Here is a 19,173-nt window from a genome sequence, read left to right as displayed (position 1 = left end):
TTTCTACCTAAGGAAATTGCTTCCTGTTTCACTGGTAACATTGAAGTTGTCGGAAGATACCTAACTCCCCATTGGTCCTGTTGCCACAGCTATCAACATATTTGCATCTGAATGTGAATATCCTTTCTTGTCCAAGATCCATCTCACTACTTGTGGGCCAAATCCCATCCCATCCCTCTATTCTTCTCAAGGACATACATTAGGAATTATCTTGTCAGTCCTCTTGGTGATCATCAGTTTTATCTCTCTACTGAGCCATTCTCATCAGCATATAAATATGTGATACTATCTCCCATTGAAGAATAATAAAGAAGGAAAATTCCCTTGACTATCCCTTTCCAAATACTTCGCTATTTCTCTGCTCCCTGTTTACAGCAGTACTCCTCAAGACAGTTGTCTGTTGGCATTTCTTTTCCTTCTTATTTCATTCTCTTTAGTCCATTCTAGTCGGGCTTTCACCTTAGCATCCCATGGAAACCATTTTGTCCAGATCACTTAATGATCCCTTCTTTATCAAAACCTGTGATCATTTACCTGGTTGATCATTTTCTCTGGGTTGAAATGCTTTCTTAAAAATGTACCATGCTGGGGCGCCTGAGTAGCTCAGTCTGTTAAGGTCTGACTTTTGGTTTTGGCTTGCTCATAATCTTGTTTATGGACAGTGTGGGGTCTGCTTGAGATTCTCTCTCTCTCTCTCTCTCTCTCTCTCTCTCTCTGCCCCTCCCCCACTCACCCTGTCTCTTTCAAAATAATATATATGATATATATATAATATATATATATCATATGATATATATCACATATATATGATATATATATCACATGATATATTATATATATATCATGTTCTTAGTTCTCCTTTTACTTTATTCATTGCTCTCTCTTGGTTTCTTTTGCTGGTTCTTCCTCATCTTCCTAACTACTAACCATTGGTGAACCCCAGGACTTAGACCTTGGACCTCTTCTCTTATTTGACTGTACTCATTTCAAATAACATCTGTAAACCGACAGCTCTTGATTCTATAACTCTAGCCCAGATCTTTCTCCTGAACTTTAGATTCTTCAAATAGGTTGCTGGATTGTCTACTCTTGTACATTCATTAGGCATCTCAATCTTAACATGTCTAAAAGCAAAATATTTTTCCCCTTTAAACATGTTCTTTTTATACAGCCTTCTTCATTTCGATAAATAACAATTCCATTCTTCTAATTGCTTAAGATAAAAAACTTGAAATCATCTTTATGTTGTTTCTCTCTCTTCTACCCATCTATGTCTATGCCATCAGCATGTCTGGTAGGCTCTCTCTTCAAAATATATTCAGCATCCCACCATTTCTCACTATATCGTCTTTGTTCAGGATGGATTCCATCTCTCTTGCCTAGATTATTTTAATAGTCTCCCAACTGATCTTTCTACTTCTACACCTGCTCATTTTGAATGGTTTCTTCTCACCCCAGCAGCTAGAGTGAGCCTTTTAAAATACATGAGAGATGGTATCATTCGGCTCAGAATCCTCTTGTGTTTTCCCATCTTATTCAGTAAAAGTCAGTACCCTTAAGATGGCTTACAGGTCGTTACATTATATGAGCTCCTTTTACATCTCTTACTTCTCTCCTACTAGTATTCTCCCTTTTGCTCATTCAGCCCCAGTGTCATTGGCCTCCTTGCTGTTCCTTGAACATGCCAAACATGCTTCTACCTCAGGGGCTTTGCACTTGCTGTTCCCTCTGCTTGGACCCTTATATACCTGCTGTGCTAGTTCCCTCACTTCATTTAGGACTCCACTTAAATGTCACCTGAATAGAGCGGTTTTCTTTGTGCAATATATATAAAAAAGAAATCCCTGCACCCCCAGAACTATCTCTTGCCTTTACTCTGCTTTATTTTTTTCCGTAGGACGTATTACCATTTGATATATCTAGCTGTTTGTTGTTATATTCTATCTTAATGAGAAATTCTTCATCTTCTTTATAAACTTAAAGATAGAAATACATTCCTCATGCTCCTAAATTGGAAGTCTGTCTTGTTCATCATTATATGCACTGTACCTTGTACAGTTCCTGGCATATAGCAGATATTCAAAAATTTTGAACGAATGAGTGCCTTTTTTACTTTTCTCTAGAGAGACCAGGTTGTATTTATTGTAAATATATGTGTGGGTATACACACCTATAGTAACTACATAAGATTAGGTGGTCCTTCCGATACATATTTTGTAGGAATAGTTCTTCATCTATCTAAATCTTGACTTTCTATAAGCATTATTAAATCAATCCATAGATTGAACCTATTGTGTTTGACCTTTCATTTGTCAATGAGGCATTGACAAATCCCAGTGTCTCTTTTATTATGTGTAATAGCATGGCAGAAAGAGATGTAGAGACATATTTTCCCCCCATTAAGTCCGCATGTATTATAAGAAGAGTTGAGTGGGAATGGTGCAGTGTTTTGCTTGATAGAATGAATCAACCTGCTGTGATTTGATTATACTGTGTAGGACTTGGAAAACACTGCCATTTTAAGCTTTGGTTATATATTATCTTTAAGGAAACATTGGATATGACTCAGTAAACAAAAGAGTCAAATTACCCCATTCTAATATAAACGATTCTTCAAAAGCTATACCTTATAAAACAGTTGAATGACAATTGAATCATTTACTTATTGTGATGGTTTAAATAAATAGTCACTTCCAAGAATTATAAGCAAATATAAAAGACAAAATAATGCAAGGTACTAGATTAAATTACTCAGTTATAAATCATTCAAGGAGCTTAATTATGTTTGGGCATTCACAACAAAACCTTGAATGTGTTGGTGATTTCTGTGTGACAAATGTTTATCATCCCCCTTCATACAGAAATGGCTTCTGCCTGTTTCCAATTCTGTGTCTCCCTCTCTCTCTGCCTCTCCCCCGTTCATGCTCTGTCTCTCTCTGTCCCAAAAATAAATAAAAGCGTTGGAAAAAAAAAATTAAAAAAAAAAAAAAAAAAGAAATGGCTTCTGCTTCCCTCCAAAGACACACAATCACATATCTTTAGGTCCTAAAGAGATTATCTGTGTTCTTCCTGAAAAAATATTAATCGAATTTAAATTTAAAAATTCATTCAGAAAATAAACAAAAGATATAATTTACTTTTGTTTTAGTTATTTTTCTGGTCAGGTATGTTGACCTTTAGTAAACAAGATATTTTATAGACAAAAGAAATAGTTGTTAAAATGATAAGATATTGTATGTACTTTTACACACATAATTATATGGAAACATATATGAAAATAGTACTTTGATAGAATTTTTGGAAAAACATCTACAGTTGTTGTTTTGTTCACAGGAAGGGAGGCAATAATAAGTTAATAAAGATCTATCATCGAGATGGTAAATACGGCTTTTCTGATCCTCTGACATTTAATTCTGTGGTGGAGCTCATTAACCACTATCATCATGAATCTCTTGCTCAGTACAATCCCAAACTTGATGTGAAGCTCATGTACCCAGTGTCCAGATACCAACAGGTATGATTAGTTCTTAATAGTTATTCAACAAGTCATTTTTAACATCATTTCATTTTAATTTACCAGGCTTATCAGTTTAAAAAAAGAAAAAAAAAAGAAATGTAGTCATTTTAAATTTCCTACTTAAGATGTAAGATATTTTTGGAACTTATTCTGTGGCTACTATTCCTTAATAGCTGGTTGCATGTATTTACTAACTTTATATAAAAATACTTCTGTTTGTTTCCTATTTATACTTCATTTCTTAATTTTTAAAATATTAACTATTTTGATATAATCTAAAGGCTTATAATAGTGTTAACAAAAGAATTTAGTGCTTTTGGATGCTTGATATTAATACAGTGACTTAAACTTATAGTAGAAATGCAATTTAAAAATAAATAGGTGTGGAAAAATTCATGTGTCAGAATTCTTAACATTCTTTATTTCTTTTTTTTTTTTAACTGTATAGGATCAATTGGTAAAAGAAGATAACATTGATGCAGTAGGTAAAAAACTCCAAGAGTACCACTCTCAGTATCAGGAGAAGAGTAAGGAGTATGACAGGCTATATGAGGAATATACCAGAACATCACAGGTTAGTATATTTTTGTTGGTTAGCCCAGCAAGTATGCAATGTTATAATTACATTAGATTTTCTGTAATTCACCTGACAATCTTTAGCTGTTTTAATATCTTACACAACCTTTTTGAGACTTTGGAGTGATACAAATTCTTCTCTCATTTGTAAATCACTTTCTTATTGGTTAAGGGCATAATTTTTTTTCAGTTAGTATTAACTAGGATAAGGTTTGACTGCAGGTGATAAAAAATAACAAAATAGCAAAGGCTTCAGATAGAAATTTATTTTTCTGTCATGTATAGGCAGTGCCAAGGATATTATGTCAACTCCACAGTCATTAGGGGTTAGGGTTCTTCTGTTTTGATGCTTTGCTATCTGTAGAAGTTGGCTTACTCCAGTATCAGTCATCACAACAATATTCTAGCAAACAAGAAGGAAGAATAGAAACAGAAAGCAGTTTCCTGTTTTTAAGGCTACTTCCTAGAAGAAGTACACACTGCTTCTACTTTCATCCTACTGGCAAGGCAGCTGCAGGTCACAACGCTGTAGTGGAGGTGAAGAAAGCTAGTTATTTGGTCAGGTGTGCCCGACTAACATTTGAGAGTTTTCTGAGGAAGAAGGAACTAATGTAATTATGAGACCACTGGTAGTCTTTTTTTTTTTTAAGTTTATTTTATTTATTTTTAAAATTTATTTTGAGAGAGAGAGAGAAAATGCCATGAGCTGGGGAGGGGTAGAGAGAGAATCCTCTATCACTGCAGAGCCTGACTCGGGGCTCAAACTCCCAAACCATGAGATCATGACTTGAGCCGAAATCAAGAATCAGATGCCCAAGCAACTGAGCTACCCAGACGCCCAAGACCACTACTAGTCTTAACCACACAGTTTCTGGATCATAAAGCTTAATAATATTTCTTTTATCTTATATATGTGATAGAACAAAATTCTGAAGAGTAACCTAGTTCTTTTCCTAGATCTGTTTTTTCCTAGTTCTTTTCCTAGAACTGTTTTTGATTTTTTTTAGTTACATTTGGATTGGCTTAATTTGCCCTAAGTTATTATATAATATATAAAAGGTGCTAGGAATTTTTATGAAGGTGCAAGTCTTCAGGGGAGTTTATCCATTGCAGTATTTGGGTCATTGGTGGCCTAAGAAAATATATCTAACTGGGTTTCTTATGCACATTCTTTTGAAACACAGGTTATTTGAACGTCAAATAACTTACAGAAGCTTTAGTCTATGTTGATTAGTCCATGTTATGGTGGCATTAGTCCATTCTACTAAATTCGTAGTGAATCCTCAGTGCAGTAATAACTTGCCTGAGTCCTTTATCGAACATAACAGTAAGTGGGTTTTTTCTAGTGTTTGTTTTCTATTGTGTTATTATTACTGCTCTTTATTATTTCCTTTTTATTTTTATTTTTGCTTTCAATTTAATTTGCTCTTCTTTTACTAGCTTGAGGTGAATTTTGTTCACTGGCTTTAAAACTTTTTTTTTTACAGTTATTTATTCATTCATTCATTCATTTATTTTGAGGGAGAGAGCACGAGTGAGTGAGGGACAGACAGAGAGGCAGAGAGAGTGCGGAGCCCCGAAGCGGAGCTCAAGTTCCCCCAAAGCAGGGCTGCCGCTCACCTGAAGTGGGTGAACCGTGAGATAATCACCTGAGCTGAGGTCAGATCCTTAACTGACTGAGCCATCCAGGTGCCCCCAAAACTTTATTTTCTAATATAAGCACTTAAAGCTATAAATTTCCTTCTAAGCACTGCTATAGGTGCATCCTACAAATTTTGTTATACTGTTATTTTCGTTATTCAGTTTTAAATGTTTTCTAATTTCCCTTGTGATTTCTTCTTTGGCCATATGTTCTTCAATTTCTAAATATTTGAGGCTTCTCTAGATATATTACTTCTAGTATATCTTCTAATTCACTGTAGTCAGTGAACATATTCATTAAGGTTACAGTGTTTTGAAATTTATTGACTTACGACCTAGTTAACCTGCCTTATCTTAGTAAACTTGTGCACTGACAAAGACTAGTAAAGTTGTTGGGATAGTGCCCTTGTAGTTGTTGGTGTAGTCCTCTCCAAGTATCAGTTTGGTCAAGGTGATTCATAGTGTCATTCAGATATTCCATATCTTTACTGAATTTTCTTTTTTGCCTGTACTTTCAGTTAATTAGAAGGAATCTTAAAGTCTCTACTTACAATTGTAGGTTTGTCTATTTATCTTTTTAGTTTTGTTAGCTTTTGCTTTATGTGTATTGAAATTCTATTAAGTGCTTACATATTTATAGTAATTTTTTCCTTTATCAATATGAAATGTTCCTCTTTATATCTGGTAATCCTCCTGGTCTTAAAGTCTACTTTTTCTAGTATATCCCCATCAGATTTCATATACTTGTTATTTTCAGGATATATCTCTTTCTGTCCTTTTATTTTCCATCTGTTTGTGTCTATATTATAGTTAAAGTGCATCTCTTATAGATAATAATATATAGTTGGGTATGGCTTTGTAAAAAATCCAGCCTGACAATTTCTGCCTTTTAATTGGAGAGTGTAATCCATTTGTATGTCTTATAATTATTGGTATGGTTGGGTTTATGTTTACTTTTTTGCTATTTGTTTTCTATTTGCTTTATCTGTTTTTTGTTCCTCAGCAACTCTTTCACGGTTGTCTTTTGGGTGAAACATTTTTTTTTTTAATGTCTATTTTTGAGAGAGAGCATGAGCAGGGGAAGGGCAGAGAGAGACACACACACACACACACAGAATCTGAAGCAGACTCCAGGCTCTGAGCTGTCAGCACAGAGCCTGATGCGGGGCTCGAACCCACAAACTGTGAGATCATGACCTGAGCCGAAGTTGGACACTTAACTGACTGAGTCACCCAGGCACCCCTGGGTCAAACATTTTTTAGTATTCCATTTTGATTCCTCATCTGGCTTTTTTGCTATGACTGTCTTTTTTTTTCCCCCATAGGAAGTTGTTCTAAGGATTACAGCATGCATTCTTAATCATAGTTATTTAACTTCATATCGTGTCATGTAGCATGTAAATATAATAACCCTGTTTTATATCATTCTGTTTTTATCTCTTATTGTTATCATATATTTTATATTTACCTATGTTACCCCCATAATTCATTCTTGTAATATTTGCCTATTCTAAGTACCTTATATAAATGAAATCATATAATAATTGTTCTTTGGCTTACTTCACTAATTACAATGTTTTCAAGGAAAATACATGTTGTAGCATATATCAAAATGTCACTTTTTATGGCTGAATGATATTGCATTTGAAGGGGAATATGGCATTTTGTTTATCCATTCATCTGTTGATGGCATTGGGTCATTTTCCAGTTTCCAGCCATTGTGAATAATCCTGCTTATGAACCTGGTGTGCAAATAACTGTTCAAGTCTCTGCTTTCATTTCTTTTGGATATATACCTAGGAGTGGAATTGCTGGATCATATGGTACTATGTTTAACCTTTTAAGAAACTGACAAACTGTTTTCCACGCTGGCAAAACTATTTTACATTCCTACCATTAATGCATGAAGATTCCAGTTTTTCCACATTCTAAGACTTGTTACTATTTTTTTTTATCTTTAATTTTTTATAGCCACCCTAGTAGTCATGAAGTAATATTGTTTTTGTTATTGTTGAGTTTTAGGAGGTTTTTTTTTTAAAGGAATTTCTTTTTTTTTTTTATGTTTATTTGTTTTGAGAGAGAATGTGAGTGGGGGAGGGGCACAGAGAGAGGGAGACAGAGAGAATCCCAAGCAGGTTCCACGCTAAGTGCAAAGCTGGATGTGAGACTCAAACTCATGAACCATGAGATCATGACCTGAGCCGAAACCAAGAGTCAGCTGCTTAACTGACTGAACCACCGAGGCACCCCCCTTGGAGCTTTTTTTTTAAATCCCTTATCAGATCTATGATTATCAGATATTTTCCCCATTTTGTAGGTTGTTGTTTTGCTTTTTTAATATCATCCTTTGATGTGCAAATGTTCTTAATTTTGATGAAGTCCAATTTTTTTCTTTTGTTGCCTATGCTTTTGTTACCGTATTCATGAAGTTGTTGCCAAATCCAATGTCATATTTTCTCCAGTGTTTACTTCTAAGAGTTTATTGTTTTTACTCTTAAAGTTAGGTCTTTGATCCATTTTGAGTTAACTTTTATATGTGATGTGAGTTAAGGTCCCAGCTTTATTGTTGTACATGTGAAAATACATTTTCCCTGCACTGTGGTCCCAACACCATTTCTCCATTGAATGGTCTTGGGATATTTACTGAATTGAGACATAGATCAGAGGTGTGAGGGTTTATTTTTGGGCTTCCTATTGCACTCTCTTGGTCTGCATGTCTATCCTTATGTCATTACCATATTCAAAATATGTTAAACTATTAACATAGCTTCTTAATAAGCTTTGAAATCAGCAGGTGTGAATCTTCCAACTTCATTCTTTTTCAAGATTGTTTTGGCTATTCTAGGTCCCTTTCAATTCCATATAAATTTGAGGTTGAGTTTTTCTGTTTCTGTAAAAAAAATGCAGTTGGGATTTTGATAGAGATTGCATTGAATCTGTATATTATTTTGGGTAAGTATTGTTGTCTTAATATTAAGTCTTCCAATCCATGAACAAGGAGATGTCTTTCCATTTATGTATGTCTTCTTTAATTTCTTTCAGTATTGTTTTATAGTTTTCAGTGTATGAGTTTCTTACCTCCTTGGTTAAATTTATTCCTAAATATTTTATTCTTTTTGATGCTGTTGTTGATGGGATTATATCCTTACTTTCCCTGCTAGTATATAGAATACAGAATATTCTATACACAGTTGCTAGTGTATAGAATACAGTTGATTTTGTGTGTTGATTTTGTATTCTGCAACTTTGCTAAATTTATTAGCTCTAACAGTTTTTGATGGATTCTTTAGGGTTTTGTACCTATAAGGTAATGTCATTTGAGATAATTTTACTTCTTCCTCTCCAATATGAATGTCCTGTATTTTTTTTTTTAATTTTTTAATGTTTATTTATTTGTGAGAGAGAAAGTGAGCGAGCGACAGAGTGTGAGTGGGGGAGGGGAAGAGAGAGAGGGAGACACATAATTCGAAGCAGGCTCCAGGCTCTGAGCTGTCAGCACAGAGCCCGACGCAGGGCCTGAACCCACAAACCATGAGATCATGACCCGAGCCGAAGTCAGACACTCAACTGACTGAGCCACCCAGATGCCCCGTGAATGTCCCATATTTCTTTTCATTGCCTAATTGCTTTGGCTAGAACTTTAAGTACTTTGTTAAATAAAAGTGGAGAAAGTGGATGGATATCCTTGTCTCATTCATGACTTAGGAGAAAGTTAGCCCATTTCACCATTGAGTATGATGTTAAGCTTGTGTTTTTTATATATAGCTGTATTAGTTTCCTAGGTCTGTTGTAACAAAGTACAACACACAAGAGGTACCTGAGTGGCTCAGTCGGTTGAGCATCCGACTTCAGCTCAGGTCATGATCTCGTGGTTCGTGGGTTTGAGCACCGTGTTGGGCTCTGTGCTGACAGCTCAGAGCCTAGAGCCTGCTTTGGATTCTGTCTCCCTCTCTCTCTGCCCCTCCCCCACTCACTCTGTGTCTCCCAAGGATGAATAAACATTAAAAGAAATTTTTTTTAAAAACCCAAAAAACAGGGGCGCCTGGGTGGCGCAGTCGGTTAAGCGTCCGACTTCAGCTAGGATCTCATGGTCCGTGAGTTCGAGCCCCGCGTCAGGCTCTGGGCTGATGGCTCGGAACCTGGAGCCTGTTTCCGATTCTGTGTCTCCCTCTCTCTCTGCCCCTCCCCTGTTCATGTTCTGTCTCTCTCTGTCCCAAAAAATAAATAAACGTTGAAAAAAAAATTAAAAAAAAAAAAACCCAAAAAACAAAAACAAAGTACAACAAACTGGGTGTCCTAAAACAACAAATTTATTGTTCCACTGTTCTAGGGACTCCAAGTCCAAAATCAAGGTGTTGGTAGGGCCCTCTCTTTCTGGAGGCTCAGGGGAAAACCATTCCTTGTTTTTCTTAGCTTCTGTTGGTTGCTGGCAGTCCTTGGCATTCTTTGGGTTGGACATACCACTTCTGTTTATGCCTTCATTATCAGTAGCATTCTCCCTCTGTGTCTCTGCTTTCTTTTTTATAAGGATACTAACCAGTCATTGGATTAGGGCCCATCCACTTCCAATATCACCTCATCTTAATTCACTAAAGACTCTCTTTCCTAGTAAGATCACATTCTAAGGTCCTGAGGATTAGGACTGATCATATCTTATGTGGGAACACAATTCAATCTGTAACAATGGCCTTTATATGATGAAGAAGTTTCCTTTTATTTCTAGTTTATGGTTTTTATCATGCAAGGATGTTGGATTTTGTCAGATGTTTTGTCTGTATCAATTAAGATGATCGTGGTTTTTTTTTTTTTTCCTTCAGCCTATTAATGTTGTGTATTGACTGATTTTCGTATGTTGAACCACCCTTGCATTCCTGGGATAAATTCCATGTGGTAATCGTATACAGTTAAAGTCCTTTCAATACGCTGCTAAATTTAGTTGACTAGTATTTTGTTGAGGATTTTTGCATCTGTATTCAAAAGGCATGTTGTTCTGTGGTTTTCTTGCAGTCTCTTGATTTAGCTTCAGGATCAGAGTAATGATGGCCTTGTGAATGAGTTACCAAGTGTTCCTTCCTCCTTCTAGTTTTTGGGAAGGGTTGGTGTTAATTCTTCTTTAAATATTTGGTAAACTTCACTAGTGAAGCTATCTGATCCTGGGCTTTCCTTTGTTGGGAAGTTTTTGATTACTGCTTCAATTTTCTTATTGATTATTGGTCTATTTAGATTTTCTTTTTGAGTCAGTTTTGGTAGTTGTGTGTTTCTAGGAATTTGTCCATTTCATCTAGGTTATCCAGTCTATTGGCATAAATTTTATGCAGCATTCTCTTAACAATTTTTATTTCTGTAAAGTGGGTAGTATGGCCCCCTTTAAACTTAACAATTTAGTAATTTGATTCTTTTTTTTCCCTTAATCTAACTAAAGGTTTGTCAATTTTGGTGATCTTGTTAAAGAACCACTTTTTAGTTTTGTCGATTTTCTCTACTTTTCTATTTTCTATTTCATTTACCTTTTTAATCTTTATTATTTCCTTCTGCTAGCTTTGGGTTTAGTTTGCTCTTCTTTTTCTAGTTGAAGGATAGTACTGCTTGAATATAGACTTCTTGGTTGACAGTTTTTTTTCTTTTAAGATTTCTATGCCATCCCACCGCCTTCTGGCCTCCATGGTTTCTGACAGGAAAACAGCTATTAATTTTATTGAAGATCTTTGTACATGACACATTTCTTCTCTCTTGCTTCTTTCAAGATTCTCTTTTGACAATTTGACTATAATGTGAAATACATGTTTCTTATATCTTTGTCTATAGTTTATAGTTATCTGTGGAAGGTGTAGTCAGCAGGGAGCTATTCTAGTATAACTGTAACTCACGGTTTCCTGTTTGACCCTAGTATTTATATTATTGATTTTTCCAGCCTCATAGCCACTGATCTTATTTCCAGGATAGTGTCCATGGTGGGCAGTGTTAAGGTAGATACTGCAACCCTGAAGAGGGTATTAGGGGATACTACCCTATGAGGATTACAGATTAGGAATGAGATATAGTACTGACTGGGAAAAGGTATGGGATTACAGCCAGAAATGCTGTAATGGTCTATTTTCCTATATGAGAAGTTTACTTCCATTTTATTTTCAGGTTTAATTTTATTAATTAGTTATTCAGAATGATCTTAATACTTTTTCTTTCTTCATGATACTTGAGCTATATCTCTGGTGTGCCTGTGTGTGTATGCTTTTTTACCCTGCTAATTTCATTTTCTCTCTGTATTCCTTTAGCTTTTCCAGATGATTTATCTGTGATGAGGCCAGTGTTTCGGGTAGAATGGGGAAAAAGTTACTGAAGCCTCTTTAGATTGAATCAACATAAGTGGGCAACATTAGGGGATGGTGAAATGATCATACATATAATAGAACATTATACAACTATTAAAATAGGTTTTCAGAAATTATTTTAACTTTGATTTTTAAAAAGTACAAAGGTTATATAAATATGTATGCTAAATTCAATATAGATTATTGCTGAATTATTAAATTCAGTATAAACTATTGCTGAATTATTATTATGAATTATTGCATACAGAATAAAAGTCCTGATTTCTTGGAGTCAACTGCTGCTAACTATGTGCTTTTTAGGAATTCCTAATGACCTGAGAAATGCTTATGATATAGTTGCAGGCTAAGGAAACAGCATGTAGAAGTGTGTGAACAGTGATTTCAGCTGTGGGTGTACTCACTAACCTGAAGGGAAACTTTATAAAAATATGCTGGAATGTTTGGGGTGATAGAATTAACAGGATTTGGGAAAACTACAGTTAAAAACAGAAAGGAGGAAATAATAGAAATACTATACACATTAATAACAATAATATATATAACAAAAATGACCTTTTTAAAAAAAACAAAATGATATGCAGTTATTCTATTACCATCAAAAAATGAGGTAAGGTCTATATTTACTGATTCTGAGTGATTTCTAAGATACATTAAGTAAAAAAAGCAAGGTAGGAAAAAAATGTATGTGGTATACTATCATTTATTGTTAAAATATATCATGACTAGACTAATGTATTCAGTAAATGTTTTTGGATGTATAGTCCCCCCACCCCACCTTTTTTTTTTTTTCCTGATTCCCTGTTTCCATTTCTTTCTATCCTTTTGTCATTCATTCTCTCTCTCTCTCTCTCTCTCAAATATAGTTGGGGTTGCCATTATCTCCATTTTATAGATGGGAACTTAAAGCATAGAAAGACTCTCTTAAGGGACATAACCAGTTTTTAACATTACCAAGATTAGATTATAAATCTCCTAAATTCAAACTCAGTTCCTTTGTAGCATCTAGGCATGATACTGTGCTTGACTCTAGAAGCACAGAGGGAGAGATGAGACTCTGTTCTACACAAGGTTGAAGTACTCTGACAGCATTTGTCAAACACAATGTACATTAGCCAAAAAGGCATGTTTTGATCCCTTTTCTCTCCATCAAACAAAACAATGATGGATGACTATATTTGTGTGTGTATATTTATTTAAAGGGCAACATATAACACTGTTTAATCTCACAAAGAATATTGAGTGAAGGAATACATATACATATTCTATGGGTCTATTCATAGAAGGTACAAAACAAGGTAAACGTTAACTTTTTGATTTGGGTTGGGAACATAAAGTGGTAAAATCATAAAGAATAACAAGGAAATGATCCTCATAAAGGGCAGGATAGTGTTATTACCAAGGTGGGGGAAGTAGAGTGGGCAGAGACAGGGAGTTATGATCCAGAAAGGATACACAAGGAATTTCTGGGGTTGCTGGTAGTGAATGTTCATTTTATAATAATTTGTTAAGCTCTGCATTTTTTTTATGCACTTACATTATCTCATACTAAAAAATTGGTAAACATTGAAAACACATGGCTGTATACAAAAACAATACGATTATTTCTGTAGATAAGAGGTGGAACAGAAAACCATAATAAAAATTATAAATGGAATTTCCAGATCTGGAAATAACCAGAGACAACTGAGAACGGAGAGTTTGACCTCCCTGTTGGTTCCTTCTTGGTCATCTTTGCTGATTTCTCATCTTTGACCTTGGGCCTTTTCTTTTTTCTGGTTATTTATTCACTCTCTGGTGATCTCAAACAGCCTCATGGCTTTACATATGATCTGTATGCTGGTAACTCCCAAATTTATGTCTCTGCTTCTTCTAACTTCTCTTCAATGTTTATTTATTTTTGGGACAGAGAGAGACAGAGCATGAACGGGGGAAGGGCAGAGAGAGAGGGAGACACAGAATCAGAAACAGGCTCCAGGCTCTGAGCCATCAGCCCAGAGCCCGACGCGGGGCTTGAACTCACAGACCGCGAGATCGTGACCTGGCTGAAGTCGGGCGCTTAACCGACTGCGCCACCCAGGCGCCCCTCTTCTAACTTCTCTTAATTGTAGACTCATATATATCCAATTGCCTTTCCAACAGCTCCACTTGGATGTTTAATAGATATCTCTCAGACTTAACATGTCAAACTGAATTCATGAACAAAATTGAACTCAGGGCTGTTCTATCCTTTGCCTTACCTGTCGGAGTTGAGAGAAGTCATGTCCTCTCTTAGGTCAAAAGCCTTGAAGCCATCCCAGACTCTTTCTTGTACACCTTCCATCAAATCCAGTAAGAATTTCTGTTGACTTTACCTTTAGAATATAGCCAGAATGCAACCCCTTCTCCTCACATCCACTGCTGATACCTTGATCTAAGTCACTATCATTTCTTACTTTGATTTACCACAGAAACCTCCTAACTGATCTTCTTGCCCTTATCCATGCTTCACTCTCCCTGATCAATTCTCAACAGAGCAGCTAGGAGATGCAGGTGTGCCCTGCATTTTGCAAGTTCTCATTACACCACTTGGCTTTTATGAAAGACCTACATTAGTACTTGTTTTCACTAACTGAAATAAATCTGAAGAGTTCTGCTTTTACAAAAAAAGGCAAAAAGTGACAATAGCATTCAGAGTTTGTTTTGCATCAAGCTGTTACAAAGGCAGTGTGCACCCCAAGCAGTGGGAATGGTGCTGCCAAGTTCCCTCCCCGGGAACTACACTCAGCATCTCAGCATCAAGCCGCTATAGCTTTGAACTGTGTCTGTGAGCATCTGTGCTTCTCTCCATTTACTTTGTGCACCTGTTAGTAACATGTGTCCTAAGGTATTCAGAAAAAAAAGCCTAAGAGAAGTTATTTTTTGAGTTTGGGAACACTGCAAAAATTTTTTCCATGTAAATTAATGTTAATTGTTTCTTTGCTTTATGCCATTTTGGCTTGTGAAAGGTTTCATAGGAACTCTATGTAGGGGAAACCTATACTTGTAAAACCTAGGTAGGATCACAGTACTCCTTTAACACCTGTCTGTGGTTCCACGGTTTACACATAGGAAAGCCAGAGTGCTTTCTACAGTGCCCAGCATAATCTGCGCTCCTCTTCCTCTCCGGCCTCATTACTTCTCTCTTCTCCAACCATGCTATCCTCTTTGCTGTTCTTCGAATATACTAGACCTGCTTCCTACCTTTGAGTGTTTTACTGGCCACTTCCTTGCCTGAAACACTCCCCCACTGCACCGCCTGCCCAGATAGTCAGCTGGCTAACCCCCTCCCCTCCTTCAAGTCTTTGCTCAAAGGTTGTCATCTCAACAAGGTGTGCACATGAGCTGGGGAACAGCAGAGAAAGAGGGAGAGAATCTCAAGCAGGTGCCATACAGTCAGCTCAGAGCCCGATGTGGGGCTTGATCTTACCAACTGTGAGGATCATGACCTGAGCTGAAATCAAGAGTCAGATGCTTAAGTGACTGAGTCACCCAGGTGCCCCTAGAACTGCATTTCCGCTTTCTTGTCATGACTGGAGGAAGCGAAGAAGGCTCCACATGTTGTCCACATGCTCAGTAATACTGGGGATTTAACCACAGAGTATGAGTTCTGAGCAGCTGGTGTGAGACTGCATTCTGGACTTGGAATCCTTGGCTGGGGAGCTGGGTATGGGAGTAGATGGAGGAAACTGCAAAAACCACTAAGTTGAAGCTAGGAGAGGGCTAAATCTGGGTGTGCGAGAACTGAGAGAAAGACGTAAGATGGCTGAGCAGAGAAGAGCCATGAGGTTTAAGGCTTTGGGAGGTGGAGGAAGAGGAATATCCAGTGATTATTAGCAGTACAGGAGATGTGCTGGGACAGTGAGGATAGTGAATGTTAAAGGGAAGTTAAAGAATTGATCTCCTCTGTTTATAAATGTTTCAATATTTATAAGTGTTATAGACTGCCTAAGGTTTCTGTGAAACCTTAGATAAAATTTGGATTGTTTTGTTGGAAGTGAATTCTTCCCAGAGAATGGGAAGAGATGGTGTATCCTGAGTCATAGTTGGCACAGGATGAGAATAGATTGCATGTGGGGATATTTGACATCTGGATTACATGTAATTAGGAGGAATTGATAGGATTTAGGGATGGATTGGGATAGGGGACAGGAATTGGGCAATGAGATCATTGATAACCTTGGAAAGACAGTCTCTGTGGAATGGTAGGTACAGAAGCCGGAAAAGAGTGAGTTGGAGTGAGAATGAGAGATGAGGAAAGAGAGACAGCCTATATAGATAGTTTGTTCAAGGAACTTAATTGACTGGAAGAGAATTTAGGGTTAAGGGATTATTTTTTCAAAGTGGTGTTACTAGAACCTGTTTGTATGCTGATGAGAAGGAACCATAAGAAGGGCTGGAGAGGAGAAAGGAGAGAAGGGGTATAGATATAGGTAGATTTACAGTTTTTTTGTGGTAGGTATTGTGACATTGTTTATGGGGCAGCTGCTGCTTCGGCAATGCTATAAATATTTTCCCTTTGCTGCTTTACCTACCAACACAAACACCAGTTATTGTAAAGTCTGAATTATTAGTGTCTTCTTTAAGGATATAGGGCCAGGGCTTCATAGGTAATTTTTGATCTTGCAAGGGAGCCGAGACCCTCCACTGTAATTTGAGAGTTGCAGAATTTATAGCTAGATATTTAGATATGGGCATTCCAATAAGTTTACAGCACTATTTGAGATATGTATAACTTCAAGCATATGGAACATCATAAGGTTCTTGTAGCCTCCATGAAGCCTCTGTAAAGAAGTAATTCACCCTGATTTGATTGTCTCTGCCATGACATGGAACAAAACCTTATCAGAGTTCGGAAATCTGTTTTACCTGTGTGTTCTGAAACCTGGAGGGCAGGCTTCATGTTTTATTAATCTCTTTACCACCAGACTGTACTTTCTGTATAGTGGATTCTCGGTAATCATTTGTTAAAATTAATCAATGCTGGATAGTTTTGAGGAATTATCCCATAAACACCAAACTTTAAAAACTGTAAATATTCAGGATAGCAATTTTCTAGACCTTTAAAATATTTCTTGACTTTCTAATATAAATTGTACAAAATTTTAACCCTCTGAAGATTTGGGGGAATCTGAGTTCAGATGCTGAAGTCTAAAAAAAACCTCAGAGCTCATCAAAATGCATAGGACTACTTATCCTAGTGCTAAATGGCTTAGCCTACTGGGCATTTGTTTGTGAAGTTTTTAGTTTTTCATCTTATTCTGCATATAATTTTATTTTTTTTAAGTTTATTTATTTTGAGAGAGAGCAAACCAGCAGGGGAAGGGCAGAGAGAGGGGGACAGAAGATCTGAAACAGGCTGTGCGCTGACAGTAGAGTGCCTGATGTAGGGCTCGAACTCCCAAACCTTGGGATCATGACCTGAGCCGAAGTCAGACGTTTAACCTACTGAGCCACCCAGATGCTCCTCTGCATCTGACTTAGCTGCTATTCTTCCCCCTTTCATTTTCTGCTTTTCCTTTTCTTTTTAAAGATTTTTTGGGGAGCGTCTGGGTGGCTCAGTCGGTTAAGTGTCCGACTTTGGATCAGGTCATGATCTCACAGTTCGTGGGTTTGAACCCTGTGTCGGGCTCTGTGCTGGCAGTGTGGGGCCTGGAAGTTGCTTCAGATTTGTCTCCCTCTCTCTCTGCCCCTCCCCGACTCATGCTCTGTCTCTGTCTCTCTCAAGAATAAACATTAAAAAAAAATTTAAGATTTTTTTTATTGTTAAGTAATTGTATGCCCAATGTGGGGCTCAAATGTATAACCCTGAGGTTAAGCGTCTGATGCTCTACTGATTGAACCATCCAGGCACCCCTCATTTTCTGCTTCTGAGATTAATCTACTGATGAATCTGTTCAGAAAAACTACATGTTTTAGAAATGATAATAAGAATAAATAGACTCTATAGGACTTTTCTGGGAATAAGGCTTTGTATGTTGGTGTATGGACTCCTCCACTGTATCCATTCACTTCTTCAGCGCCTTTTGGGGGTCAGCACTACAATGAGTGCAAAAACATAATTTTATCTTTGTCTTCAAAGTGTTCAGGGCACTTGGGTGGCTCAGTCAGTTAAGCATTGGACTCTTGATTTCAACTCAGGTCATGATCTCACGGTTTGTGAGATTGAGTGCCTTGTTGGGCTCTGCTCTGACAGCATGGAGCCTCCTTGGGATTCTCTCTCTTCCTCTCTTCCGCTTGTGCACACATGTCTTCTCTCTATATCAAAATAAACAAACATTAAAAAAAATATCTGAAAGTGTTTAGGGTTAATCTAAGCAACTCAGGCCTTTTTGTGGATCTCAGCTATATTTTAAGTAATAGTTTTTTTCTTCTATTTTAGGGTTTGAGTGATGTATTTTGCATATAAGTATTAAGGGTGGGAGTTAAATAAGTAAGAGTTGTTTTAGCCATCTTTCATTTTCTATGGAATTGTAATTAGAATTACAAGATTTAAGACCAGGGTTACCAGAAAAAAAAAAAAGATAAAGTGTATGTCTTTTCTTTTTCTCCTTTGTAGGAAATACAGATGAAAAGGACTGCAATAGAAGCTTTTAATGAAACAATTAAAATATTTGAAGAGCAGTGTCACACACAAGAACAGCATAGCAAAGAATATATCGAGCGATTTCGCAGAGAGGGGAATGAAAAGGAAATTGAACGGTAAATCTATCTAACACTTCCAAGTGCATCAATGAGAAGAGACTTCTTTTCTTCCCCAATAATCTCTGTTGTGTCTGCTTTTACCCCTGTAAACTTCACAGTCCTGCTATATGGAACTATTTGCTGTTCCCACTAATGGCACCAAATTGAACTGCCTCTGTTCTGTGTTCCTTCTATGTCCTTCCAAATTTTTAACTCCTGCTCATCCTTTAGGATTTAGCTTACACATGACTTTTTAAAGAAAAATTTCCCTGATTTTCTAGACTGGTTTAGGAGCTTTTTGTCCCTACCCCTACAGTATCTGGTCCTGATTCTTACCGTGACTTTGCCAAATGTCACACCCACTAAACTGCAAGCTTGTTGGTGAAATAAGGATGGTGGCTTATTTTCCCT

At 36.7% G+C, this 19,173-nt stretch overlaps 1 protein-coding gene across 6 annotated transcripts in view; it reads left to right on the top strand.

The window, feature by feature from the left end:
- Positions 1 to 19,173, top strand: part of LOC101093286 (phosphatidylinositol 3-kinase regulatory subunit gamma) — a 157,164-nt gene that overhangs the window by 121,710 nt on the left and 16,281 nt on the right. For all 6 annotated transcript variants that reach the window (XM_045035744.1, XM_045035743.1, XM_045035741.1 and 3 more), the window contains 3 exons: positions 3,334 to 3,514; positions 3,966 to 4,091; positions 18,638 to 18,780. In XM_045035744.1, coding sequence (XP_044891679.1) covers positions 3,334 to 3,514; positions 3,966 to 4,091; positions 18,638 to 18,780 — 450 coding nt within the window. The remainder of the gene's footprint in view (positions 1 to 3,333; positions 3,515 to 3,965; positions 4,092 to 18,637; positions 18,781 to 19,173) is intronic.

Source organism: Felis catus, chromosome C1, assembly GCF_018350175.1.
Source record: "Felis catus isolate Fca126 chromosome C1, F.catus_Fca126_mat1.0, whole genome shotgun sequence".
Classification (NCBI taxonomy): domain Eukaryota; kingdom Metazoa; phylum Chordata; class Mammalia; order Carnivora; family Felidae; genus Felis; species Felis catus.
The sequence above is the reverse complement of the archived record's forward strand: the minus strand, read 5'-3'. Positions and strand labels throughout refer to the sequence as shown.